The 26,010-nt window shown below is 47.2% G+C and overlaps 1 protein-coding gene across 2 annotated transcripts in view; it reads right to left on the bottom strand.

The window, feature by feature from the left end:
• LOC142251087 (cytochrome P450 2C23-like) overlaps positions 1-26,010 on the bottom strand; it is a 90,564-nt gene that overhangs the window by 28,413 nt on the left and 36,141 nt on the right. For both annotated transcript variants that reach the window (XM_075323598.1, XM_075323599.1), the window contains exons 3-5: positions 21,647-21,809; positions 16,388-16,537; positions 4,766-4,926 (exon numbers count right to left, since the gene is read on the bottom strand). In XM_075323598.1, coding sequence (XP_075179713.1) covers positions 4,766-4,926; positions 16,388-16,537; positions 21,647-21,809 — 474 coding nt within the window. The remainder of the gene's footprint in view (positions 1-4,765; positions 4,927-16,387; positions 16,538-21,646; positions 21,810-26,010) is intronic.

Raw genomic sequence — 26,010 nt, 5'->3', positions numbered from 1 at the left:
ACAAGCGATTATGTGCTGAGCCAAGCCAACGAACTGCCAACTACCATCAACATTCCCGTCAGTGCTAACACTTCTCCAGAGCCTCAAGACACTGATCCACCTACAGCTTCCAGCCTTCCAGGTCAGTCCAATGCACCTCAGACTTTCAAGCCTGAACCAGCTTCATATTCCAATGCACAGCCACACCCTGCGCATCAGCAACCTCCGTATGCCCATGTCTACATGCAACCTAACATGCCGGCAAGGCGCTACACTGTCAACAACTATGTAGTTCCAGCCCCATATACAACAGAGATTGTACACACCAAACCGATCACTGGTCTAAACGCATACGCCACTGCATACTTTCCCATGTTCCCGAACCAAGAAGCTACGAATCACGCAACCAGCACCACGCAGTCAGCAAATGTGCCCCCAACGTCGGAAAGATCAGACGTGTCCTACTTTGCGAGGTACATGATCCGCCGAGAACTCACCAACACCGGTCTCACAAAGTTTGACGACCAGCCCAAAAACTACAGAGGGTGGAAGTGTGCCTTCAAAACCGCAACGCGTGACCTCGGCATTACAGCTGCTGAAGAGCTGGACTTGCTAATCAGGTGGCTAGGGCCACGGTCTACTGAGAGAATCAAGAGACTCAGATCCGTCTACATCAGCGACCCAACAACTGGTCTCGCAACCGCATGGGACAGACTAGAGAAAGGCTTCGGCAGTCCTGAAGTAATTGAAGATGCATTGCTGAAACAACTATACGACCTTCCCAAAATATCTGGCAAGGATGCTTCAAAGTACCAGGAACTCAGGGACCTGCTGTCTGAGCTCCAGCTGGCCAAAACAGACACACACCTACCTGGCCTCAGGTACCTGGACACCGCTCGTGGGGTGAAACCCATAGTCGCCAAGTTACCTTACAATGTGCAGGAAAGGTGGACTACGGTAGGAACAAACTATAAAAAAGAGCACCAAGTCTCCTTCCCTCCTACTTTTGCGAGTTCATCAACGGCATCGCGGAACATAAGGCAGACCCCAGCTTCACCTGTGGAGAACCCACTGGCTCCACTTCACCAGCTCCCGGATATGAGAGCCCTCATGAAAATGACAGAAAATGTAGGGGCCCAGTATCAGTCAAGAAGACCGACGTTCTACCACCTACACCAACGTCAGCACCAAACAAGGGAAATGAAGGTGGGAAGGCAGAAAATCCAAACCGCCAGTGTCCTATTCACAAACGGCCACACCCCCTGAAGAACTGCATTGGCTTCAGGAAGAAACCCCTCCAAGAATGAAAGGAACTCTTGAAAAAGCTTGGGGTATGTTTCAGGTGTTGTGGTTCTACAGAACACCTTGCCAAGGACTGTAAGGCTACAATTAAGTGCATGGAGTGTGACAGCACAGATCACATACAAGCGCTCCACCCATCTCAGCCTGATCCTGCACTTACACCTTCTCCTACCACAAGTCATGGTGGGGAGAGTACAGGCCAAGCTACAAACCACCTCACAGTATCCTCCTCGTGCACCGAAGTCTGTGGAGAAGATCTCTGGGACAAGTCTTGTGCGAAAATATGCCTAGTAAGGATATATCCCAAAGGTCACCCAGAGAGGGCCGTGAAGGTGTACAGCATCCTGTATGACCAGAGCAACAAGTCACTTGCCAGGTCTGAACTCTTCGACTTGTTCGGCTTAAAAGGAAATGCCTACCCTTACACACTAGGTACTTGCAGCGGCATCTCAGAAGCTTGCGGAAGAAGAGCCAGTGGTCTCGTGGTAACATGTCTTGAAAATACCGTAGAGATACCTCTACTGACACTCGTCGAGTGCAACCAGATACCGGGAAGAGATTCCAACACCAGAGGCAGCTCTTCACCACCCTCACCTGAGAACTATCGCCAGCAAGATCCCACCTCTTGATCATAGTGCAAAAATCCTGATTCTGATTGGAAGGGACATCCTCCGGCTACACAAAGTACGCCAACACATCAACGGGCCACACAATGTGCCATTCGCTCAGCGCTACGACTTAGGCTGGGTGATCATAGGATACGTCTGCGTAGGCAAAATGAAGAGTCCCGACGCGATTTCCTCCTACAAAACGCACATCCTCCTAAACGGTCGCGGCACTCACTTTCAACCATGTCCGCATCACTACGGGGTGAAAGAGAGGCTGAGCGACACCAGGTGGCGACAGCAGCCTCCCGACTGCGCGGACGCATACCATCTCTGGGATGACGACTTCGGGTCAACAGCGTTCGACTCTACAAACGAAGACAACAAATTGGCTCTGATGAGAGAAGACAAAGAATTCATAAAGATTATGGATAAAGAGTTCTCTCAAAATGACTCTAACAGTTGGGTAGCCCCATTACCCTTTCGGTCTCCAAGGCCAAGGTTGCCAAACAACTCCCAGCAAGCAACCGCAAGGTTCTCCTCTCTAAAACGCACCTTGAAAAGACAACCAGAGATGAAGAAACGCTTTGTCGAGATTACGCAAAATATCCTCGACAGAGATCATGCTGAACAGCGGCACCACATTCCCACCGAACAAAACCCAGCCGACCGAGGAACGAGACTCACTGCTGCATCCAAACTCGGCGACAACATGTGGCTGACACCTCCAAGTATCTTATACGAGGAGACCTGCGATAACTACGCCGGCAACATGTACGAGCTGGTGGAACCAGAATCCAACAAGGAAATTAGACCGGTTGTCTCCACTCGCTACATTTCAGTGACATCAAAACAGAAGTTGAGACCTCATCGCTTCGAGCGCTTCTCAAGTTGGTCACCTGAGGTACGAGCCGTAGCTTGTCTTATTGCTCACTGTTTCACCGACATGTGTGTGATTCGTCCAGTCACCAAACTCGTGCTACTTTTACCAAAGGAGGACGTTACATGAACTAACTTTGTCATTGGACACTGCCACGGCGGGAAGCATACCTTTCCTTTCCCCCTGCTGTACGGAGACACAATTGTCCGTGTCCAATGAACCTTGAACTTTTCCTTGGATTAAAACTTTACCGTTGGATTATAGGGTTGGAGGAAGAGTTGGCATGTTTGCGGCTTCCCCAATCTGAAGATGGGTTTGTTCAACTTGGATTCATTTTTTACATTTTTCTACTTTTACATTTTTACGCAAGGACAGTGCGTCATCAACCAAGCATGGACTTGAATTCAGTGCATTACTGTTGCGTTTTTTGTGTTTGTCTCTTTTCTCGTTACAGGTTTCGTGACATCGAGGGACAGGATCGACTCCTTACGTCGTAGAAGGACTTGTGAAATCATGTGATTTCAGACGGGGAGTGTTGTGTCCCATGAATGGGAACAACCTGTTGTATGTAATTATTGCATTGCATATTTTTCCTCCTATCAGGAAATTCCTTATTGTTACTAGGTAGATTAGACTGTATGAAGTTTTTCCCTATGTACCACCCTTAGTTGGCTTCTGTATAGAAAGCTCCTCCCTTCTCCTTCAGTTTAGTCTAGAGCAGTGATGGCTAACCTGTGGCACTCCAGCTGTTGCAAAACTACAATTCCCATCATGTCTTCACAGCCAAAGCTTTTGCTTTGAATGGCCAGGCATGATGGGAATTGTAGTTTTGCAACAGCTGGAGTGCCACAGGTTCGCCATCACTGGTCTAGAGGAACCATTGCTGAAGAGACATGTCTAAAACCCTGTACAGATTATTCATTTTCACCTGCCTTTACTTCGTACTTAATACAAGATTCTAGAAGAAAACTACAGCGTTTCTCCTTGTCTTCCTACAAGTCATCGTTTGGGCTGAGTTAACACTATCTGTGGAAGCCGGTAGAGTGAGTAAAATCATACAGTTATCTAAGGGACTGATAATCAGAGCGGTTGGATTCATTGCTACCAGGAAGAGACAGAATAGGCACTCACCAATGATGATCAGTCTTTATTTCTTCACATAGTAAGAACAAACGAGTGGGTAGGTGCGGGACATCCGTATGTCTCTTACCTACGCACTCGCTTGTTCTTACTTTGTGAAGAAGTAAAGACTGATCATCATTGGTGATTGCCACCGCTTTATTACTTTCTTTTGGACTTTCTGCTTCTATGCTGTTGGTTGAGCAACGCCGGAGTCAGTTGCGCTTCAGTGATTTCACAGTCTTGCTTTATCGGCTTAGTGATTACGCAGCACTGTTACATTTGAAGGTAGAAGTCATGTAAATATAACGAAAAAGGGTGAGCAAATGCCCGACACTAGAGATGAGCAAACCCAAGGATCAGTGTTCAGACTAAACACAGCCTTTACATGAGAAACAGAGTTATGGCTTTCTGTATTTGGGCGGAGACTACCAAACTGCCCAATCAGTTACTTTCATTGGGGTTCAGGTCAAGTTCGAGTTTCCAAATTTAACTTTATCTAAAGTCTGGATGAATCTACCAAACCGAATTTCCATGGGTCTGCTCATCTCTACCGGACACAAATAAGAATAAAAAATATCTGTTTTTAATTATGGTGATTTAAAAAAAAAAATGCCTAAAAAAAGGGGGAGAAGATCAGAGACGTGACTGACCTGTAAAATCAGTAAATACAGGCACAGCCGCCAAAGGAAAAAACACAGTCAAAATAAATAACATAAAGTCAAGCCATTCTATACCGGTTTTCATTTTATATATATATATATATATATATATATATATATATATATATATATAAAATTTATTTATGCCTTCGAGACACAATACCTGGCTGGTTATTGCCTTGTAGGATTATTAGAAGACTTCTAAAATGTAAACTTACCAATCCCCAAATGGAAGCTATAAGCCGCATGATTTTTTTTATTAGGGTAAGAAGTTCTCTTAATTTGACATCTTCGTAGTCAAAACGTTCCCCAAACACAACAGAACATATAACGTTGGCGACCGCCATGTTCAATCGATGTGTTGGGTCAAAGGGGGCACCTGCAAGGAGAAGTCCATACCTGTTGAATCAATGACCTAAAAATACAGATGTGAATATATATCTGTACAATCTATATGTTAGAAAAGATACCTTCTCAAAGATCTATCTCAATTTGTGATTCCAAATATCTATTCATTTAACGTATAGTTTTATAGACATTCATCCTGTAAAGCTGCTGTACGACTAGTCAGGAAAATTAGATCACCAATAACTAGTATATTTGTCCCCTTGACATGCTCTTCATTCTAATTTTTTAACATTTTTAATGTTTTTTTTTTCTTTCTAGCAAGTGTATTAAATGGAATCTGTCACAGCAAATTTACACTTGAAACTATCCTCATAGCCTTAGACAAGATGGAGAACAATACAAATCATTCTTTTCATTTTTAAATCTGTTCCTGTATTGGACCCAAAAAGTAATTTTATTGTAATATGTAAATGGATAAACAGATATACCTGAGTGATGACAGCAGTGAGGAGAGAGGGATGTGTGCGCTCTCTCCTGCACTGAAGTGATAGCAGAGGAGGGGTGCAAAGTCAGCAGCGAGGAGAGACGGATGTGTGTGCTCTGTCCTGCACTGAAGTGATAGCAGAGGAGGCGTGCAATGTCAGCAGTGAGGAGAGAGTGATGTGTGGCACCCCTCCTGCACTGAAGTGATAGCAGAGGAGGCGTGCAATGTCAGCAGCGAGGAGAGAGTGATGTGTGGCACCCCTCCTGCACTGAAGTGATAGCAGAGGAGGCGTGCAATGTCAGCAGTGAGGAGAGAGTGATGTGTGGGCTCTCTCCTGCACTGAAGTGATAGCAGAGGAGGCGTGCAATGTCAGCAGTGAGGAGAGAGTGATGTGTGGCACCCCTCCTGCACTGAAGTGATAGCAGAGGAGGCGTGCAATGTCAGCAGCGAGGAGAGAGTGATGTGTGTGCTCTGTCCTGCACTGAAGTGATAGCAGAGGAGGCATGTAATGTCAGCAGCGAGGAGAGAGTGATGTGTCTGCTCTGTCCTGCACTGAAGTGATAGCAGAGGAGGCGTGCAATGTCAGCAGTGAGGAGAGAATGATATGTGGGCTCTCTCCTGCACTGAAGTGATAGCAGAGGAGGCGTGCAATGTCAGCAGCGAGGAGAGAGTGATGTGTGCGCTCTCTCCTGCACTGAAGTGATAGCAGAGGATGCGTGCAATGTCAGCAGTGAGGAGAGAATGATATGTGGGCTCTCTCCTGCACTGAAGTGATAGCAGAGGAGGCGTGCAATGTCAGCAGCGAGGAGAGAGTGATGTGTGCGCTCTCTCCTGCACTGAAGTGATAGCAGAGGATGCGTGCAATGTCAGCAGTGAGGAGAGAGTGATGTGTGGGCTCTCTCCTGCACTGAAGTGATAGCAGAGGAGGCGTGCAATGTCAGCAGTGAGGAGAGAGTGATGTGTGGGCTCTCTCCTGCACTGAAGTGATAGCAGAGGAGGCATGTAATGTCAGCAGCGAGGAGAGAGGGATGTGTGTGCTCTCTCCTGCACTGAAGTGATAGCAGAGGAGGCGTGCAATGTCAGCAGCGAGGAGAGAGTGATGTGTGCGCTCTCTCCTGCACTGAAGTGATAGCAGAGGATGCGTGCAATGTCAGCAGTGAGGAGAGAGTGATGTGTGGGCTCTCTCCTGCACTGCAGTGATAGCAGAGGAGGCGTGCAATGTCAGCAGTGAGGAGAGAGGGATGTGTGCGCTCTCTCCTGCACTGAAGTGATAGCAGAGGATGCGTGCAATGTCAGCAGTGAGGAGAGAGTGATGTGTGGGCTCTCTCCTGCACTGAAGTGATAGCAGAGGAGGCGTGCAATGTCAGCAGTGAGGAGAGAGTGGTGTGTGGGCTCTCTCCTGCACTGAAGTGATAGCAGAGGAGGCGTGCAATGTCAGCAGTGAGGAGAGAGTGATGTGTGCGCTCTCTCCTGCACTGAAGTGATAGCAGAGGATGCGTGCAATGTCAGCAGCGAGGAGAGAGTGATGTGTGGGCTCTCTCCTGCACTGAAGTGATAGCAGAGGAGGCGTGCAAAGTCAGCAGCGAGGAGAGAGTGATGTGTGGGCTCTCTCCTGCACTGAAGTGATAGCAGAGGATGCGTGCAATGTCAGCAGTGAGGAGAGAGTGATGTGTGGGCTCTCTCCTGCACTGAAGTGATAGCAGAGGAGGCGTGCAATGTCAGCAGTGAGGAGAGAGTGATGTGTGGGCTCTCTCCTGCACTGAAGTGATAGCAGAGGAGGCGTGCAATGTCAGCAGTGAGGAGAGAGTGATGTGTGGGCTCTGTCCTGCACTGAAGTGATAGCAGAGGAGGCGTGCAATGTCAGCAGTGAGGAGAGAGTGATGTGTGGGCTCTCTCCTGCACTGAAGTGATAGCAGAGGAGACATGTAATGTCAGCAGTGAGGAGAGAGTGATGTGTGCGCTCTCTCCTGCACTGAAGTGATAGCAGAGGAGGCGTGCAAAGTCAGCAGTGAGGAGAGAGTGATGTGTGGGCTCTCTCCTGCACTGAAGTGATAGCAGAGGAGACATGTAATGTCAGCAGTGAGGAGAGAGTGATGTGTGTGCTCTCTCCTGCACTGAAGTGATAGCAGAGGAGACATGTAATGTCAGCAGTGAGGAGAGAGTGATGTGTGTGCTCTCTCCTGCACTGAAGTGATAGCAGAGGAGGCGTGCAATGTCAGCAGTGAGGAGAGAGTGATGTGTGGGCTCTCTCCTGCACTGAAGTGATAGCAGAGGAGGCGTGCAATGTCAGCAGTGAGGAGAGAGTGATGTGTGGGCTCTCTCCTGCACTGAAGTGATAGCAGAGGAGACATGTAATGTCAGCAGTGAGGAGAGAGTGATGTGTGCGCTCTCTCCTGCACTGAAGTGATAGCAGAGGAGGCGTGCAAAGTCAGCAGTGAGGAGAGAGTGATGTGTGTGCTCTCTCCTGCACTGAAGTGATAGCAGAGGAGACATGTAATGTCAGCAGCGAGGAGAGAGGGATGTGTGTGCTCTCTCCTGCACTGAAGAGATAGCAGAGGAGGCATGTAATGTCAGCAGCGAGGAGAGAGGGATGTGTGCGCTCTCTCCTGCACTGAAGTGATAGCAGAGGAGGCGTGCAAAGTCAGCAGCGAGGAGAGACGGATGTGTGGGCTCTCTCCTGCACTGAAGTGATAGCAGAGGAGGCGTGCAATGTCAGCAGTGAGGAGAGAGTGATGTGTACGCTCTCTCCTGCACTGAAGTGATAGCAGAGGATGCGTGCAATGTCAGCAGTGAGGAGAGAGGGATGTGTGGGTTCTCTCCTGCACTGAAGTGATAGCAGAGGAGGCGTGCAATGTCAGCAGTGAGGAGAGAGTGATGTGTGGGTTCTCTCCTGCACTGAAGTGATAGCAGAGGAGGCATGTAATGTCAGCAGCAAGGAGAGAGGGATGTGTCTGCTCTCTCCTGCACTGAAGTGATAGCAGAGGAGACATGTAATGTCAGCAGTGAGGAGAGAGTGATGTGTGGGTTCTCTCCTGCACTGAAGTGATAGCAGAGGAGGCGTGCAATGTCAGCAGTGAGGAGAGAGTGATGTGTGGGTTCTCTCCTGCACTGAAGTGATAGCAGAGGAGGCATGTAATGTCAGCAGTGAGGAGAGAGTGATGTGTGTGCTCTCTCCAACACTGAAGTGATAGCAGAGGAGGCATGTAATGTCAGCAGTGAGGAGAGAGTGATGTGTGCGCTCTCTCCTGCACTGAAGTGATAGCAGAGGAGACATGTAATGTCAGCAGCAAGGAGAGAGGGATGTGTATGCTCTCTCCTGCACTGAAGTGATAGCAGAGGAGGCATGTAATGTCAGCAGTGAGGAGAGAGTGATGTGTGCGCTCTCTCCTGCACTGAAGTGATAGCAGAGGAGACATGTAATGTCAGCAGTGAGGAGAGAGTGATGTGTGTGCTCTCTCCTGCACTGAAGTGATAGCAGAGGAGACATGTAATGTCAGCAGTGAGGAGAGAGTGATGTGTGCGCTCTCTCCTGCACTGAAGTGATAGCAGAGGAGGCGTGCAATGTCAGCAGCAAGGAGAGAGGGATGTGTGGGCTCTCTCCTGCACTGAAGTGATAGCAGAGGAGACATGTAATGTCAGCAGTGAGGAGAGAGTGATGTGTGCGCTCTCTCCTGCACTGAAGTGATAGCAGAGGAGGCGTGCAAAGTCAGCAGTGAGGAGAGAGGGATGTGTGGGCTCTCTCCTGCACTGAAGTGATAGCAGAGGAGACATGTAATGTCAGCAGCGAGGAGAGAGGGATGTGTGTGCTCTCTCCTGCACTGAAGTGATAGCAGAGAAGACATGTAATGTCAGCAGCGAGGAGAGAGGGATGTGTGTGCTCTCTCCTGCACTGAAGTGATAGCAGAGGAGACATGTAATGTCAGCAGTGAGGAGAGAGGGATGTGTGTGCTCTCTCCTGCACTGAAGTGATAGCAGAGGAGGCGTGCAATGTCAGCAGTGAGGAGAGAGTGATGTGTGTGCTCTCTCCTGCACTGAAGTGATAGCAGAGGAGACATGTAATGTCAGCAGTGAGGAGAGAGTGATGTGTGGGCTCTCGCCTGCACTGAAGTGATAGCAGAGGAGGCGTGCAAAGTCAGCAGCGAGGAGAGAGGGATATGTGTGCTCTGTCCTGCACTGAAGAGATAGCAGAGGAGGCATGCAATGTCAGCAGTGAGGAGAGAGGGATGTGTGGGCTCTCTCCTGCACTGAAGTGATAGCAGAGGAGGCGTGCAATGTCAGCAGTGAGGAGAGAGTGATGTGTGTGCTCTCGCCTGCACTGAAGTGATAGCTGAGGAGACATGTAATATCAGCAGTGAGGAGAGAGGGATGTGTGTGCTCTCTCCTGCACTGAAGTGATAGCAGAGGAGGCGTGCAATGTCAGCAGTGAGGAGAGAGTGATGTGTGTGCTCTCGCCTGCACTGAAGTGATAGCTGAGGAGACATGTAATGTCAGCAGTGAGGAGAGAGGGATGTGTGTGCTCTCGCCTGCACTGAAGTGATAGCTGAGGAGACATGTAATATCAGCAGTGAGGAGAGAGGGATGTGTGAGCTCTCTCTTGCACTGAAGTGATAGCAGAGGAGACATGCAATGTCAGCAGTGAGGAGAGAGTGATGTGTGCGCTCTCTCCTGCACTGAAGTGATAGCAGAGGAGGCGTGCAATGTCAGCAGTGAGGAGAGAGGGATGTGTGTGCTCTCTCCTGCACTGAAGTGATAGCAGAGGAGGCGTATGATGTCAGCAGTGAGGAGAGAGGGATGTGTGAGCTCTCTCTTGCACTGAAGTGATAGCAGAGGAGGCGTGCAATGTCAGCAGTGAGGAGAGAGGGATGTGTGCGCTCTCTCCTGCACTGAAGTGATAGCAGAGGAGGCGTGCAATGTCAGCAGTGAGGAGAGAGTGATGTGTGGGCTCTCTCCTGCACTGAAGTGATAGCAGAGGAGGCGTGCAATGTCAGCAGTGAGGAGAGAGGGATGTGTGCGCTCTCTCCTGCACTGAAGTGATAGCAGAGGAGGCGTATGATGTCAGCAGTGAGGAGAGAGGGATGTGTGCGCTCTCTCCTGCACTGAAGTGATAGCAGAGGAGACATGCAATGTCAGCAGTGAGGAGAGAGTGATGTGTGCGCTCTCTCCTGCACTGAAGTGATAGCAGAGGAGGCGTGCAATGTCAGCAGTGAGGAGAGAGGGATGTGTGTGCTCTCTCCTGCACTGAAGTGATAGCAGAGGAGGCGTGCAATGTCAGCAGTGAGGAGAGAGGGATGTGTGCGCTCTCTCCTGCACTGAAGTGATAGCAGAGGAGGCATGCAATGTCAGCAGTGAGGAGAGAGGGATGTGTGTGCTCTCTCCTGCACTGAAGTGATAGCAGAGGAGGCATGCAATGTCAGCAGTGAGGAGAGAGGGATGTGTGCGCTCTCTCCTGCACTGAAGTGATAGCAGAGGAGACATGTAATGTCAGCAGTGAGGAGAGAGGGATGTGTGCGCTCTCTCCAACACTGAAGTGATAGCAGAGGAGACATGCAATGTCAGCAGCAAGGAGAGAGGGATGTGTGCGCTCTCTCCTGCACTGAAGTGATAGCAGAGGAGGCGTATGATGTCAGCAGTGAGGAGAGAGTCATGTTTGGGCTCTGTCATACATATGGACAGTAATCACATATCTTCAGTCAACGCTGGAATTGGGTAAGTCCAATTACCATAGGAGTGGTTGTAATCTAAATAAATGGCTGATACTATGCACTGAACACCTTCATTTGCATGCTACAAAAAATTGTTTTGTGGTGCAAAGGAGTAACACAGTTAAAAATTAAAAGAATTATATTTATTGTTGTTCCATCTACTACAAGGTTATATGGTTAGTTTGAAGTGTACATTTGGAGTCGTCCTAAAACTATGAAGACTCCTGATTGGATGGAGATGTGTTAGTGTATAGTTCATGATGTTGAAATAATTGCAAGAAAACGAGGGGCACCTGTGTAGTTGAGAAAAGAACTCACTTTTACTGTTGGCACAGAGACAGTGCAACAACTTGGTACATACAAATCTGTGGTATATGTGCCGCCCCCACGTCAGTAGCAGCCGGGCTGCTCGGATCCATATCCGCAGTGGCTCGAGGGATTTCCAGACCCGAGGGTCGCGCGGACACTCAAGTAAAAAGGGGACGTATTTGTACGGGATTGCTGTAGATGCTTTGTGACGCCACCGACGGTGTGTGGTAAGATATGGTACCACTGCTGCTGTTGGGAAGCACCCGGGGAGATGGGATAGCAGCTGGATGTTAACCCCTCCGTGTGTAGGGATGGATGTTCCGGGGCTCAGTGTCCAGAACACGGGAGTGATATAGGCCGGAGGTGGCGCACCGGGCCGGACCGGAGAATGTTGGTGTACTCACTGTAGAACAGACCTGGGCAAGAGGCAGCCCACGGGCCGGATGCCTACTGTCTGTGACTGGCCCGCCCGTCTTAACTCAGGGTTGGAGGCGTGGCCTGATCTACGATGTTATGCCTCAGCCCAGCTCTCACTGTCGGGAGCTATGTATCCCGCAGTGCAGTGATAAGCAGCTGCCACACCCCACTCTGCCGGTCACGCCCCCTCTTGCTGCAAGTTATGCCCCTCTAGATGCTGGTCATAGTCCTCCATGGCGTCTATGCTGCTAGCCACGCCCCTTTTGCTATCGTCCACACCCCCTCTGAATGCTGGACACACACACACTCCTCGGATGCCTTCCTTGTCCCCTCCTGCTGCTGTTGATGCTGGCCACGCCCCCTTTGCATGCCCCTTCTACCCAGGATCCTCACATGTGACTGGCTCATCTGCACAGCGGCCACTTCAAAAACGGAGGTAATGTGAATCAATAGCAGCAGGGAGAGTGCAGAGTGCCTGCAGGAGGGGGGAGCAGTGTGAGTGCAGGAGGACAGTGCAGCGTGAGTGCAGGAGGGGGGAGCAGAGGAGCAGCACTTGTGTCTTCTCAAGTCCCCCTGTGCCTGCAATAGAAGAAGCAGACACACAGGGGACTCAGAGAAGGCAGCCAGAGGAGCCCTCAGGCTCTGCTGCTGCAGTGATACCAGCCTGTGCCCTCAGCACCCCTAGGGCCAGTATGTATGCCTCACAGGCCACCAGGGCCAGTATGTATGCTCTCCACTGGCCACCAGGGCCAGTATGTATGCTCCCCACTGGCCACCAGGGCCAGAATGTTTGCTCCCCACTGGCCACCATGGCCAGAATGTATGCTCCCCACTGGCCACCAGGGCCAGTATGTATGCCTCATAGGCCACCAGGGCCAGTATGTATGACTCACAGGCCACCAGGGTCAGTATGTATGCTCCCCACTGGCCACCAGGGCCAGTATGTATGCTCTCCACTGGCCACCAGGGCCAGTATGTATGCTCTCCACTGGCCACCAGGGCCAGTATGTATGCTCCCACTGACCTCTATATCTTCATTGAATCTTTGTATTGTTTAACTTACTGTTTGTTTACGGAGGGTTAGTGTATATACTATATACAGTATTGGGTAAAAGTGAGTTTATTATATTTGTCCGGCCCTCTAAAACCATACCAATTTCTCATGCGGCCCCATGGGAAAATTAATTGCCCACCCCTGCTGTAGAAGAATTATACAGAAGTCCGTTGGTAAACAAAGGTGTCAGTGGCTGGTTGCCGCGTCCAGGTGTACTCGGGTCCCACACCCGGCTGGTGAACCGATATCCCTTCCTCCGGCACTCTGTAGCTTTTCTCACTTTTGGACGACTCTGTCTGGAACGGGGAAGTCCGCTCCCGATGTATTTTGGTTGGGAGACGTGCCTGCGAAAACTGACCCTTGGGATTTTAGTGGGTGTATGCGGATACCCTATTTCCCGCGGTGGGCTGCCGTTTCGCTCTCTCTGGGCTAAACCTCTGCAGCTAGGCCTGAAACCTGCTACCCGCCTAATGAATTAGAGAAGGGGCTTGCAACCGTCTTCTAACTAGGGTCCAGGTACCCCGCCTGTGCACGGTTTCCGGACCAGATCTCCGCTGTCTACCCTGTCCCGGTCCACACTGGATCTCCCGCAACCGTATTCCCGTTGCCTTTGGACATGGTCCACTGCCTGACACCTAGCCAGCAGACCAGGGCCACTACCCTGTCTACTCTCCACTAGGCTCAGCTTGTCCCTGACACTCTGTCACTGTCACTCCTCTCCACTTGACCTCCAAACTTAAACTCACTTGTTCCCGTCCCCGGATCCTCAAGACCCCTAGGTGGGTACTCCCAATCCGCCTGGTCCTGACCACTGGTGTGTCCTTCTAACCCTTGGGGGGGGGTGGCTAGGATTTTGTGGCTGATGGAACCTTGTGTGGGAAGGTGCGGCGCCAGGGCGTCACATATACAGGGACGTAAATAAAACCTCGGGTGACAGCTGCAGGCATTCTGGATCGTGGTGTACAGTACTGTCTTCACCCAAGGGTAGACCTTTGGCTCGGTGACTATCTCTTCAGGATTCAAACCTACGCACTTCACCAGTCATTAAAAGGCAATACCCATCTCCTAGATCCTATCCCAATATGTGGTTGGTGAAATTACAATAATAACATTATCAAATATATAAAATTAGAAATATTGCATAGTTTTCCTGATTAGTTATGTCTCTTACCTTATGTGCAGGACATTGCAGTAGCTTAGCTATCCATGGTGATAACCACAAGCAGCTAACTACCGTAACTCACTACATGAGTGGTCGTAACATTAGTTACCCTGCACATTAGTTAAAAGACATGGCTACAGTGGGTACGGAAAGTATTCAGACCCCTTTAAATTTTTCACTCTTTGTTTCATTGGAGCCATTTGGTAAATTCAAAAAAGTTAATTTTTTTCTCATTAATGTGCACTCTGCACCCCATCCCCCATTTTGACAGAAAAAAACAGAAATGTAGAACTTTTTACAAATTTTTTTAAAGAAGAAAAACTGAAATATCACGTGGTCATAAGTATTCAGACCCTTTGCTCAGACACATATTTAAAACACATGCTGTCCATTTCCTTGTGATCCTCCTTGAGATGCTTCTACTACTTCATTTGAGCTGTGTTTAATTAAACTGATAGGACTTGATTTGGAAAGGCACACACCTGTCTATATAAGACCTCACAGCTCACACTGCATGTCAGACCAAATGAGAATCATGAGGTCAAAGGTACTGCCCAAGGAGCTCAGAGACAGAATTGTGGCAAGACACAGATCTGGCCAAGGTTACGAAAGAATTTCTGCAGTACTCAAGGTTCCTAAAAGCACAATGGCCTCCATAATCCTTAAATGGAAGACGTTTGGGACCACCAGAACTCTTCCTAGCCCTGGCCATCCAGTCAAACTCAGCAATCATGGGAGAAGAGCCTTGGTGAGAGAGGTAAAGAAGAACCCCAAGATCACTGTGGCTGAGCTCCAGATATGCAGTAGGGAGATGGGAGAAAGTTCCACAAAGTCAACTATCACTGCAGCCTTCCACCAGTCAGGCCTTTATGGCAGAGTGACCCAACGGAAGCCTCTCCTCAGTGAAAGGACATATGAAAGCCTGCATATAGTTTGCAAAAACATATATGAAGGACTCCCAGACTATAAGAAATAAGATTCTCTGGTCTGATGAGACGAAGATAGAAGTTTTGGTGAGAATTCTAAGTGGTATGTGTGGAGAAAACCAGGCACTGCTCATCCCCTGCCCAATACAATCCCAACAGTGAAACATGGTGGTGGCAGCATCATGCTATGGGAAGTTTTTCAGCTGGAGGAACAGGATGACTGGTTTCAATTGAAGGAAAGATGAATGCGGCCAAGTACAGAGAAATCATGGAAGAAAACCTCTCAAAGAGTGATCTTGACCTCAGACTTGGCCAAAGGTTCACCTTTCAACAAGACAATGACCCTAAGCACACAGCTAAAATAACAAAGGAGTGGCTTCAGAACAGCTCTGTGACCATTATTGACTGGCCCAGCCAGATCCCTGACCTAAAGCCAATTGAGCATCTCTGGAGACACTTGAAAATGGCGTCCACCAACGTTCCACATCCAACCTGACAGAACTGGAGAGGATCTGCAGAAAGAATGGCAGAGCATCCCCAAATCCAGGGGTGAAAAACTTGTTCCATCATTCCCAAGAAGACTCATGGCTGTACTAGCTGAAAAGGGGCTTCTGCTCAATACTGAGCAAATGGGCTGAATACTCATGACTATGTGACCATTTATGGTTGTTTTATCTGTCAAGATGGGGTGCAGAGTGCACATTAATGAGAAAAAAAAATAAACTTTTCTGAATTTACGAAATGACTGCAATGAAATAAAGAGTGAAACATTTAAAGGGGTCTGAATACTTTCCATACCCACTGTATATCAGGAGAAATATACTACATTTCTAAAATTTGCTATTATTATTATATCAGAGCAGCTGAATTATCTGCAGGAGTGGTCAATGACTGCTCTGTGTTGGCTCTGGGTAGAACAGGCAGGTAGTTGCTAACTGGTTGGCAAATACTTGCCTGTTAGTTTTTTAACACATAGTAAAAAAATAATTTAGTCTTGGAAAAACCCTTTAACTGAATACACAACACTGCCTGACCTTTAGATGTAATGACTTCAGCACCATTTTTTTTTTATTAAATAACATACAAACAACAAAATGCAACATTAAAAGGATTCTGCCATGGCCGATAACGCTATTAACCTGCATTGATATAGGTTAATCTGCAGGTTAATAGAGTTATTAAGGTGCCCGGCCGCCGTATTAAAAGAGCAGCACCTGGGAGAAAATGAACTTTACTTCTCCTGGGAGCTGCTGGCTTTCAGTCATGCAGGCGTGATCTGAGCAATTAAAATCACTACTCAGAGCACTGAGAGCTGCAGCTATATGCAAAAACGGCACTGACTGAAAGCCGGCTCTACAATGCATCAATAAGACATTAAAAAGTAAAGAATTAAAAAAACTAAACAAATATATTAATTATTGCCGTATCCGTAACTTACTTCCACTCTTCCCAATCTCTTCCGTCAAGCAACGCGCTTCTTCTTGTATTCGTTCTTCAATGCCTCTCTTCCCCATTCCAAAATTTTTTAGCGTAGTAAGAGAAAACCTGCGCATCTGTTTCCATCTCTCCCCGTTTGTGAATATCACTCCTGAGATTAAAAAGCATTAAATAGAACTCCATCTCTATAACAAGAAAGATCACTTAACAACAAAGTGAATCTCCGTATTTTAATATCATGGTTTTTTTGGTCCAACATTCGCTACAGATTATTTTTTTTCATATACAGCGCGTGAGATAAGTATTGAACACATCACCAACTCTCTAAATATATTTCTAAGGCTAAGTTCACATTTCCGCTAAAATGTATCAGTCTTAATTCGCTGCTATGGTAAGCAACGGAATCCGTTTAGCGGATTCCGTTGTGTCCCATAGACTTGCATTAGTGGCGGATTGCGACTGATGACCTTGCGTTGAGTCTGCTGCGTCGCGGTCCGTCGTTTTTTGACAGACCGTTGGGTGGGGAGCAACGCAGAATGTAACATTTTTCTGGCCGTCAAAGTTGACGCACCACGCAGGAATCCGCCGCAGTCCGTCACACTTGTAATGTATATCTATGGTGCTGGATTCCGTCGTAATCCGTTTTACGATTACTACTGAGCATGCCCAGCAGGTTTGGCACACCCACTGGGCTGTCCCAAACACAAACGGATCATGACTGATCCTTCAAAAAACGGACGCACGGCGGATGCAAAGGACGCAACGGATCAGGAATCCTGTGAAAAACACATCCGTTGCGTCAGTTGACAACTTAAAAACGACTGATCCGTTGCTGACGGACCTGATGGATTTAAAACAACGGAAATGTGAACTTAGCCTAAAGGAGCTATTGACATGCATTTCTCATCAGATATCAGTAACAACCCATCCAGTCCACACAGGTAAAGAAATCAAACAATAGATGTCCATAAATTTAGTGTAATAATGAGAAATGACACAGGGAAAAAATATTTAACATATGAAGAAAGAGATCCAATGGAAAGTATGACAACATCTGAAATCTATCAGTAATTAGAACGCAAACCTGTCACTTAGTGAAAAATAATATCAGTTGGATCAACTGATGGAACATAAAAAGGTGTCTCATTACCAAGGTGCCAAACAAGAAACATCTCATAATGGGTAAAACCAATGAGCTGTTTCAAGGAATTCACAACTTTATTGTTGCATAACATACTGATTTATTTGGCTATAGAAGAATTTCTAAGATAGTAAAGGTTGCAGTGAGCACTGTTGGAGCCATAATCGAGAAGTGGAAAGAACATAATTTAGCATAAACCGATCATGATCAGGAGCTCCCCACAAGATTTCAGACAGAGGAGTGAAAAGAATTATCAGAAGAGTTGTCCAAGAGCCAAAGTACAGCAGGTACAATTGTTTTTAAAAAAAAAAAAAAGAATAAGTAATGCACTCAACCTCCATGTCTTGTATGCACACTTACCAAGCAAGACTCCATTACTGCACAAGCCAAGGAAACTCTTAATTGGTTTCAGAGAAAAAAATAAAGCCGCTAATATGGCCGAGCCGATCACCAGAGCTGAATCCAATAGTAAAAGTATGGAAGGAACTAAATCTCAGAGTTCATAGAAGAAGCCCATGGGTTCTTCAGGATTTGAAGAGTGTTTGTATGGAAGAATGGTCCTAAAATCCCACCCAAGCAATACAGGTGACTAGTTTCTCCATACAGGAGGCGTCTTGAAGCTGTCACCACCAACAAAGGCTTTTGTATGAAGTATTAAAGATAACCTGTCACCTAGAATATGCATTCTGACCTATCAGCAGACGCATCTGTGCCCTAATTACACCTCCCTACCCATCCTTGTGTAAAATTGTATAATATGAAAGTAATAAAAAACATTTTATTACCTTCATATTTCCTATGTAAATTAGAGAACTGCTGGCCACATGGGCGGCACCTTGCCCTATGGACGTCTGCATACTTTCCGTGGTATCACGCCCCTGTGGACGTGATACCATCGAGTCACATGAGCAACGTCACCGTCGCTCATTCTATCCTGCGTGCATTGTGGCAGGCTTCTTTTTCCGTGTGTTCCCTCACCGGCTTCAGACGCGTAGTGTGCATCTGAAACTGACAAGGAGAACCCGGAAGAGAAGCCTGCCGCAATTGTAAGTATAAACGTGCGCAGGATAGAATGAGCGACGGGGACGTCGCTCATGTGACTCCATGGTATCACGCCCACAGGGGCGTGATACCACGGAAAGTATGCAGACGCCCATAGGGCAAGGCGCCGCTCATGGGGCCAGCGTCTCTGTAATCTACATAGGAAATATGAAGGTAATAAAATGTTTTATATTACTTTCATACTATACAATTTTATAACACAGGGATGGGTAGGGAGGTGTAATTAGGGCACACATGCGTCTGCTGATAGGTCAGAACGCATATTCTAGGTTTAATCCCTTCACAACAGTCCGATTTTGTGCTTTCCGTTTTGTTTTTTTTTTTGCCTTCCTTTTTCCGAGAGCCATAACTTTATTTTTCAGTCAATCTGGTCATGCGAGGGCTCGTTTTTTGAGGAACGAGCTGTATTTTTAAATTAAATCATGAGTGTTGCCATATAGTGTGCTGAAAAATGCCAACAATTCTAAATACAGAAACATTGCAAAAAAAAGTGTGATGACACTATTGTTTTTGAGATATTTTATTCACTGTGTTCACTATATGGTAAAACTTTACTATATGGTATGGTGAAGTGCTTAGGTCGGTGCGAGTTCGTAGACACCATATATGAATATGAAAAAAACCTCTTATACTGTCCGTGGCTCTTTCTATACCTATTTCGCTACTATAGCTTATGAATAGAGATGAGCGGTGTTCGAATCGAACTGTTCGCCAATCTCAAATTCGACCTGTTGTAGGCGATGTTTGAGTCGTTCAATGAACGCGAACAATTAGCTTCAAGTTCGACAGTTCGAGTTTATGTTCGATAACGGTTCGATCACCAACAGCGTAACTGGCTTTTCACAGTAATACTGTCATTCAATGTTAATACAGTGGAACCTTGGTTACCGAGAACAATTCGTTCTGGGACTGTGCTTGTTAACCAAGTTACTCGTTCAGCAAAGCAATATTTCCCATAGAAAATTATTGCAATGCAGACAATTCGTTCCATAACTTGTTAAATGTCCCATCCTGGTCCCCTATTGTGCCATTCCACACATGCACAAACACGTACAAACACACACAAACACACACAAACATACAAAAACACACATATTATGCTCACCTTACCTTCCATTCCATCGCCAGCCTCCTGGGACTTGCAGTTCACCGGTACAAGATGTGTATCGGGTAACCATGCGATCGATGCCCCGGAGCTCTCACTGCCAGAGCGCTGATGTCAAAGGCAGGAGCCGCTGGCCTCTGATTGGCCAGCGCGCTGCCTTTGAGTAGCGTCTGACAGAGGAAGTTCCTCCCTCATTGCGATGGTTAGCCAATACACATCCTGTAGCGGCGAACTACGTGTATCGGGTAACCAACGCAACGAGGGAGGAACTTCCTCTGTCAGACGCTATTCAAAGTCAGCGCACTGGTCAATCAGAGGCAAGCAGTTCCTGGCTTTGACGTCAGCGCTCTGGCAGCGGAAGTTCCACCATCGGTCGTGATGGTTACCCGATACACATCCTGTAGTGGCGAACTACGTGTATCGGGTAACCATCACAACGTGGAACTTCCTCTATCAGACGCTACTCAAAGGAAGCGCGCTGGCCAATCAGAGGCAAAAGGCTCCTGTCTTTGACGTCAGCACGATGGCAGCGGAAGCTCCGGGGCATCGGTCGCATGGTTACCCGATACACATCTTGTACCGGCAAACTGCAAGTCCCAGGAGGTCGGCGATAGAACGGAAGGTAAGGTGAGCATAATATGTGTGTGTGCGTTCCTGTTTGTACATGTTTGTATGTGTTTGTGTTTGCCTGCCATTGTTTTCAATGGTGTTCGAAGGTGTTCGAAAGTGTTCGACGAACACACCCGCCGTTGGATGAACCGAACCGAACTCAAACACTAGGGTGGTGGCTCATCTCTACTTATGAATTGGTTTCTCTTCCTTCTCTCCAGTTTTTCTAACGATGTGGAGTGCTGCACATGTTATTGACTTACACCATGCATTATTTGACAGTATGGGGCCAAATTAGCAATGTTTCTAATGTCTCATGGAAAACCCAGAGGTTGTTGGAAGATAAAGAAAGTGGAGCCTATCGGCAGACCAGCCAAGGAGAAAAGTGAGTCAAATCCCAGCTCTGAATTTTGCAAATCTATCCAAATCAAATTTAGGGACATTTTTTCAACTCTACTTTTTAGTGGTCAGAGTACAGTATTGTTTATTTTCATCCAGAATACTATCAGTGGACCAGGACTGTAAAAGTCTGGATCCTCTCGGTTCAAAAGTATCCGGGTGTCAATCCCACGAGCTAAGTTCACTGTTTAATAAGGTCACCTGAGGTCAGGTTACCTGCGATCACAGGTTAAGGTAGGAATCTCCAGCTGTAACCGCAAATAATCTGAGTACTGTTACCACTGATTGTGGGGCTCAGTCTCTGCCTGAAGCTTGTTCTATGGATGCTCGCTGTGCCTTCAGATGCTGGAATCATCGTGGATCCTCTTGTGAATTGTGTCGGACCTGGTTGTTTTGGGGTTAATAAATTGGTGAAAGAGGTTTATTTCAAATAAAGGATTTTTTCTGTTTGTCTTTATTTATTTTCACTTACAGATTTGTAATGGGGAGTCTCATAGACACCGCCCATTACTAATCTAGGCTTAGTGGCAGCTCTAGGCTCTTATTAACCTCTCATTACCCCGATTGCCACCGCAGCAGGGCAATTGGGATGAGCCTGGTAAATTTCTGGGATTGTCACATCTAATGGATGCAACAATCCTGGGTAACTGCCTGCTGCTATTTTTAGGCTGGGGGAACCAATAAGCATGGGTCTCCCCAGCCTGAGAATACCAGCCCCCAGCTGTCGGGCTTTATCATGGCTCGGTTTGCTGCATGTTCTACTACTTTTGAGTTCACTGTGTAATTAGTATGCAATATGTCATCACAAGCCTTGCCCCTACAGATTTCTATCTAGCCAAATCAAGCCAGATAGTGCAAAGTATAATATTTTTGTATTAGGCAAACCATAATACTATGACAAGTTTATCCATGATCCTATGGTCTCTATGTAAGATGTTACTCACCACAACCTTTGGTGAGCAGATTTGACAGTTCCAATTGTCGTCTCATACTGAACACATCCCCATTGTCTATCAAAGCCTCTTTTATACAATCCCGACCAACAAGGACAACTACAGGTATCTTCGACATGTAGATGGTGAACACTGGACCATAAGTCTCACTCAGCTGGAAGAGAAATATTGAAAAATAAAAATTATGTCCAAATCACCTATAATCCTTGTGCCAATTTTGTCAGTTCTGTACCTGCAAGTAACGGCAACTTTTCCTTTCCAGCATCGTATAAGTGTGGGTAACTGAAATTTGCAAGATCTATTGATCCCGCCAGCTTTAGAACGTTGCTCTGAATGAAAGATCTTGCAAGTACGCAATTCATGAACAGGAAACCAGACACTTTTGAAACCAGAAACCAAAGGCAACGTTTTGACCAGAAACCAAGTCAACTAACAGCAAATTATGGAATTGAACATCCCTCTATTTGTAAGGACAGTTAATTTTTGAAAGAGACAAATTGCAAAGTTGCTTGTTTTACAAAAAAAAAAGAAGATGAAAGTGGAACAGGCTACCACGGGAGGTGGTGAGCTCTCCATCCATGGAAATCTTCAAGTGGAAACTAGATACACATATAGCTGGGATGATGTAGGAAAGCCTGCACTTATAGGGGGTTGGACCTGATGGTCTTTGAGGTCCCTTCCAACTCTACTATTCTATGATTCTAGATAACACTTCTAAGGGTATGTGAAAATTGATGTATTTAAGACATATGCAAACCATCAAGTTTTTCAGAAGGAAGATGTTTCAGAACACGCTGGTGACTTTTGTACTGAAGCAAAGACTCTTTCTGTTTTTGATCTCCAGCATTTTTTTTTAACTTGTATAAACTTGCTTCAATGGCACCTGTAGAATGATCAGCCATCTTCTTTTAACCAACCAACTTGCATCTTCGGAAATATGAAGCCTCTCAAAAGACAGAACATATTTACTTAATCGTATGAACGTATACCTTACCATCATATAAAAAATAAACACCAGACAATAGACAGTGATTGAAAAATATCAAAAGGATAAAAGTCAAAGTGGAATATCAAGATTTTCTATATATGCAATAGCGTTATCATTTACAATATAGAAATCCTTCTTGTCACCATGGTAGGATCTCAGGGGGCTCCTCAACAATGTGCTGGATAGTTTGACAATCTGCTCCACAGTCAAAGGTGGGAGAGTGATATTTTCCCCACTTATACATGAAATCTGCACAGACGCCAAAGTTTGTTCTGATACGATTTAGAGTAATCCATGCAAGGGTGGGATTCAGCCGGTTCTGTCCGGTTCTGGAGAACCGGTTGTTAAAATAGCAGCCGGTTCCCAGAACCGGCAAGAAACATCTCTGGCGATCCGGTTCCCTGCTGTATTCATTTGTGTTAGTGTCTCTTTAAGACTCTAGAACAAATGAATCTGCATACCTCCGTGCCGCACTTCCTGGTTCAGTGCAGCCTCGGCTCCCTGACCCGGCGTGCAGTGACGCGAAGACGCTGCAGACACAGGTCACGGCAGTGAGAGGAGGGAGCTTCTCCTGCCATCTGCCATCTGTCTGCGTCACTGTGACTGAAGAGAGCCGCGGAGGAGGACGGGAGACACAGGAGAGGCCGGTGCTTGGATCAGGTAAGCCGCTCAGTGAGCCGAAGCCGCAGGGAGAGGGGCCACATAAGATGGGAACGGTTACTATATGTGGCTATAGGGGGAGAGGAGGCCATAATAGGATGGTATCTGCAGGGGAGAAAGGGGCCATAATAGGATGGGATCTGCAGGGGAGAAAGGGGCCATAATAGGATGGGATCTGCAGGGAGAAAGGGGCCATAATAGGATGGTATCTGCAGGGGGAAAGGGGCCATAATAGGATGGGATCTGCAGGGGAGAAAGGGGCCATAATAGGATGGGATCTGCGGGGGGAAAGAGACCATAATGGGATGGGATCTGCAGGGAGAAAGGAGCCATAATAGGATGGGATCTGCAGGGAGAAAGGAGCCATAATAGGATGGGATCTGCAGGGAGAAAGGGGCCATAATAGGATGGGATCTGCAGGGAGAAAGGGGCCATAATAGGATGGGATCTGCAGGGAGAAAGGGGCCATAATAGGATGGGATCTGCAGGGGGAAAGAGGCCATAATAGGATGGGATCTGCAGGGAGAAAGGGGCCATAATAGGATGGGATCTGCAGGGAGAAAGGGGCCATAATAGGATGGGATCTGCAGGGAGAAAGGAGCCATCATAGGATGGGATCTGCAGGGAGAAAGGGGCCATAATAGGATGGGATCTGCAGGGAGAAAGGGGCCATAATAGGATGGGATCTGCAGGGAGAAAGGGGCCATAATAGGATGGGATCTGCAGGGGGAAAGAGGCCATAATAGGATGGGATCTGCAGGGAGAAAGGGGCCATAATAGGATGGGATCTGCAGGGAGAAAGGAGCCATAATAGGATGGGATCTGCAGGGAGAAAGGGGCCTAATAGGATGGGATCTGCAGGGAGAAAGGGGCCATAATAGATGGGATCTGCAGGGAGAAAGGGGCCATAATAGGATGGGATCTGCAGGGAGAAAGGAGCCATAATAGGATGGGATCTGCAGGGAGAAAGGGGCCATAATAGGATGGGATCTGCAGGGAGAAAGGGGCCATAATAGGATGGGATCTGCAGGGAGAAAGGGGCCATAATAGGATGGGATCTGCAGGGGGAAAGAGGCCATAATAGGATGGGATCTGCAGGGAGAAAGGGGCCATAATAGGATGGGATCTGCAGGGAGAAAGGAGCCATAATAGGATGGGATCTGCAGGGAGAAAGGGGCCATAATAGGATGGGATCTGCAAGGAGAAAGGGGCCATAATAGGATGGGATCTGCAGAGAGAAAGGGGCCATAATAGGATGGTATCTGCAGGGAGAGAGGGGCCATAATAGGATGGGATCTGCAGGGAGAAAGGGGCCATAATAGGATGGGATCTGCAGGGAGAAAGGGGCCATAATAGGATGGGATTTGCAGGGAGAAAGGGGCCATAATAGGATGGGATCTGTAGGGAGAAAGGGGCCATAATAGGATGGGATCTGCAGGGGAGAAAGGGGCCATAATAGGATGGGATCTGCAGGGGGAAAGAGGCGATAATGGGATGGGATCTGCAAGGGGAAAGAGGCCATAATGGGATGGGATCTGCAGGGGAAAGAGGCCATAATGGGATGGGTTCTGCAGGGGGAAAGAGGCCATAATAGGATGGGATCTGCAGGGAGAAAGGGGCCATAATAGGATGGTATCTGCAGGGGGAAAGGGGCCATAATGGGATGGGATCTGCAGGGGGAAAGAGGCCATAATGGGATGGGATCTGCAGGGGAAAGAGGCCATAATGGGATGGTATCTGTAGGGGGAAAGAGGCCATAATGGGATGGGATCTGCAGGGGAAAGAGGCCATAATGGGATGGTATCTGCAGGGGGAAAGAAGCCATAATGGGATGGGATCTGCAGGGGAAAGAGGCCATAATGGGATGGTATCTGCAGGGGGAAAGAGGCCATAATGGGATGGGATCTGCAGGGGAAAGAGGCCATAATGGGATGGGTTCTGCAGGGGGGGAGAGACCACATGGGATTGGATCTGTATGGGGAAGGTCGTCCGTTCCAATTTAGCAATAATTTTTAGTAATAATTTTTAAAAACTGTAGAAAAACCATTTAATACAAGAAGAGTGACAGTGACTGGAGCAACTGGTGCTGGACAGGAGAGTGACGGTAGAGGAGCGGAAGAAGGGGAAAGAGATTTTACTTTATATTACTTGTATTTTTGGTTGAGGAAAGTGCGTGAAAATGGGTGTGGCTAACAAAGTGGGTGTGGTTACAGAATGGGTGTGGTTTTCAAATGGGCGGGGTTTACAGAGAACCTGTTGTTAAAAATTTGAATCCCACCCCTGAATCCATGTTTTCCTTGGTAGATTGAAGCCTGGTGGAGGGTTTTGTAAGGTAAGGAACAATTGGGGATCACAGTCTACTACACTGACCCAAAGTTCTCGCCATTTCTCCTCTAAATTGAAGTCTTGTTCATGCAAGATGACTGCAGTTCGGATGGGTGGGTGTCTTGATTTCAATCGTTGTCTTGTAACATCTGTGATATTTTAATGTATTGGAAGTTTTTCATTATTCACTACTCTAGTGTATTCTTTAAGAAGAAGCTTTTGTCTTCTTAGATTTGCGGGTGCGATATGACTCAGGACAAGTAACCAGTGAACAGGTGTAGGTCTAATAGCACCAGACCTACACCTGTTAACTGGTTACCTTTTCCTGAGTCATATCGCACCCGCAAATCTAAGAAGACAGAACATATGAACAGCAAGTTCT

The sequence above is a fragment of the Anomaloglossus baeobatrachus genome, chromosome 9 (genome assembly GCF_048569485.1).
Source record: "Anomaloglossus baeobatrachus isolate aAnoBae1 chromosome 9, aAnoBae1.hap1, whole genome shotgun sequence".
Taxonomy (NCBI): domain Eukaryota; kingdom Metazoa; phylum Chordata; class Amphibia; order Anura; family Aromobatidae; genus Anomaloglossus; species Anomaloglossus baeobatrachus.
The sequence above is the reverse complement of the archived record's forward strand: the minus strand, read 5'-3'. Positions and strand labels throughout refer to the sequence as shown.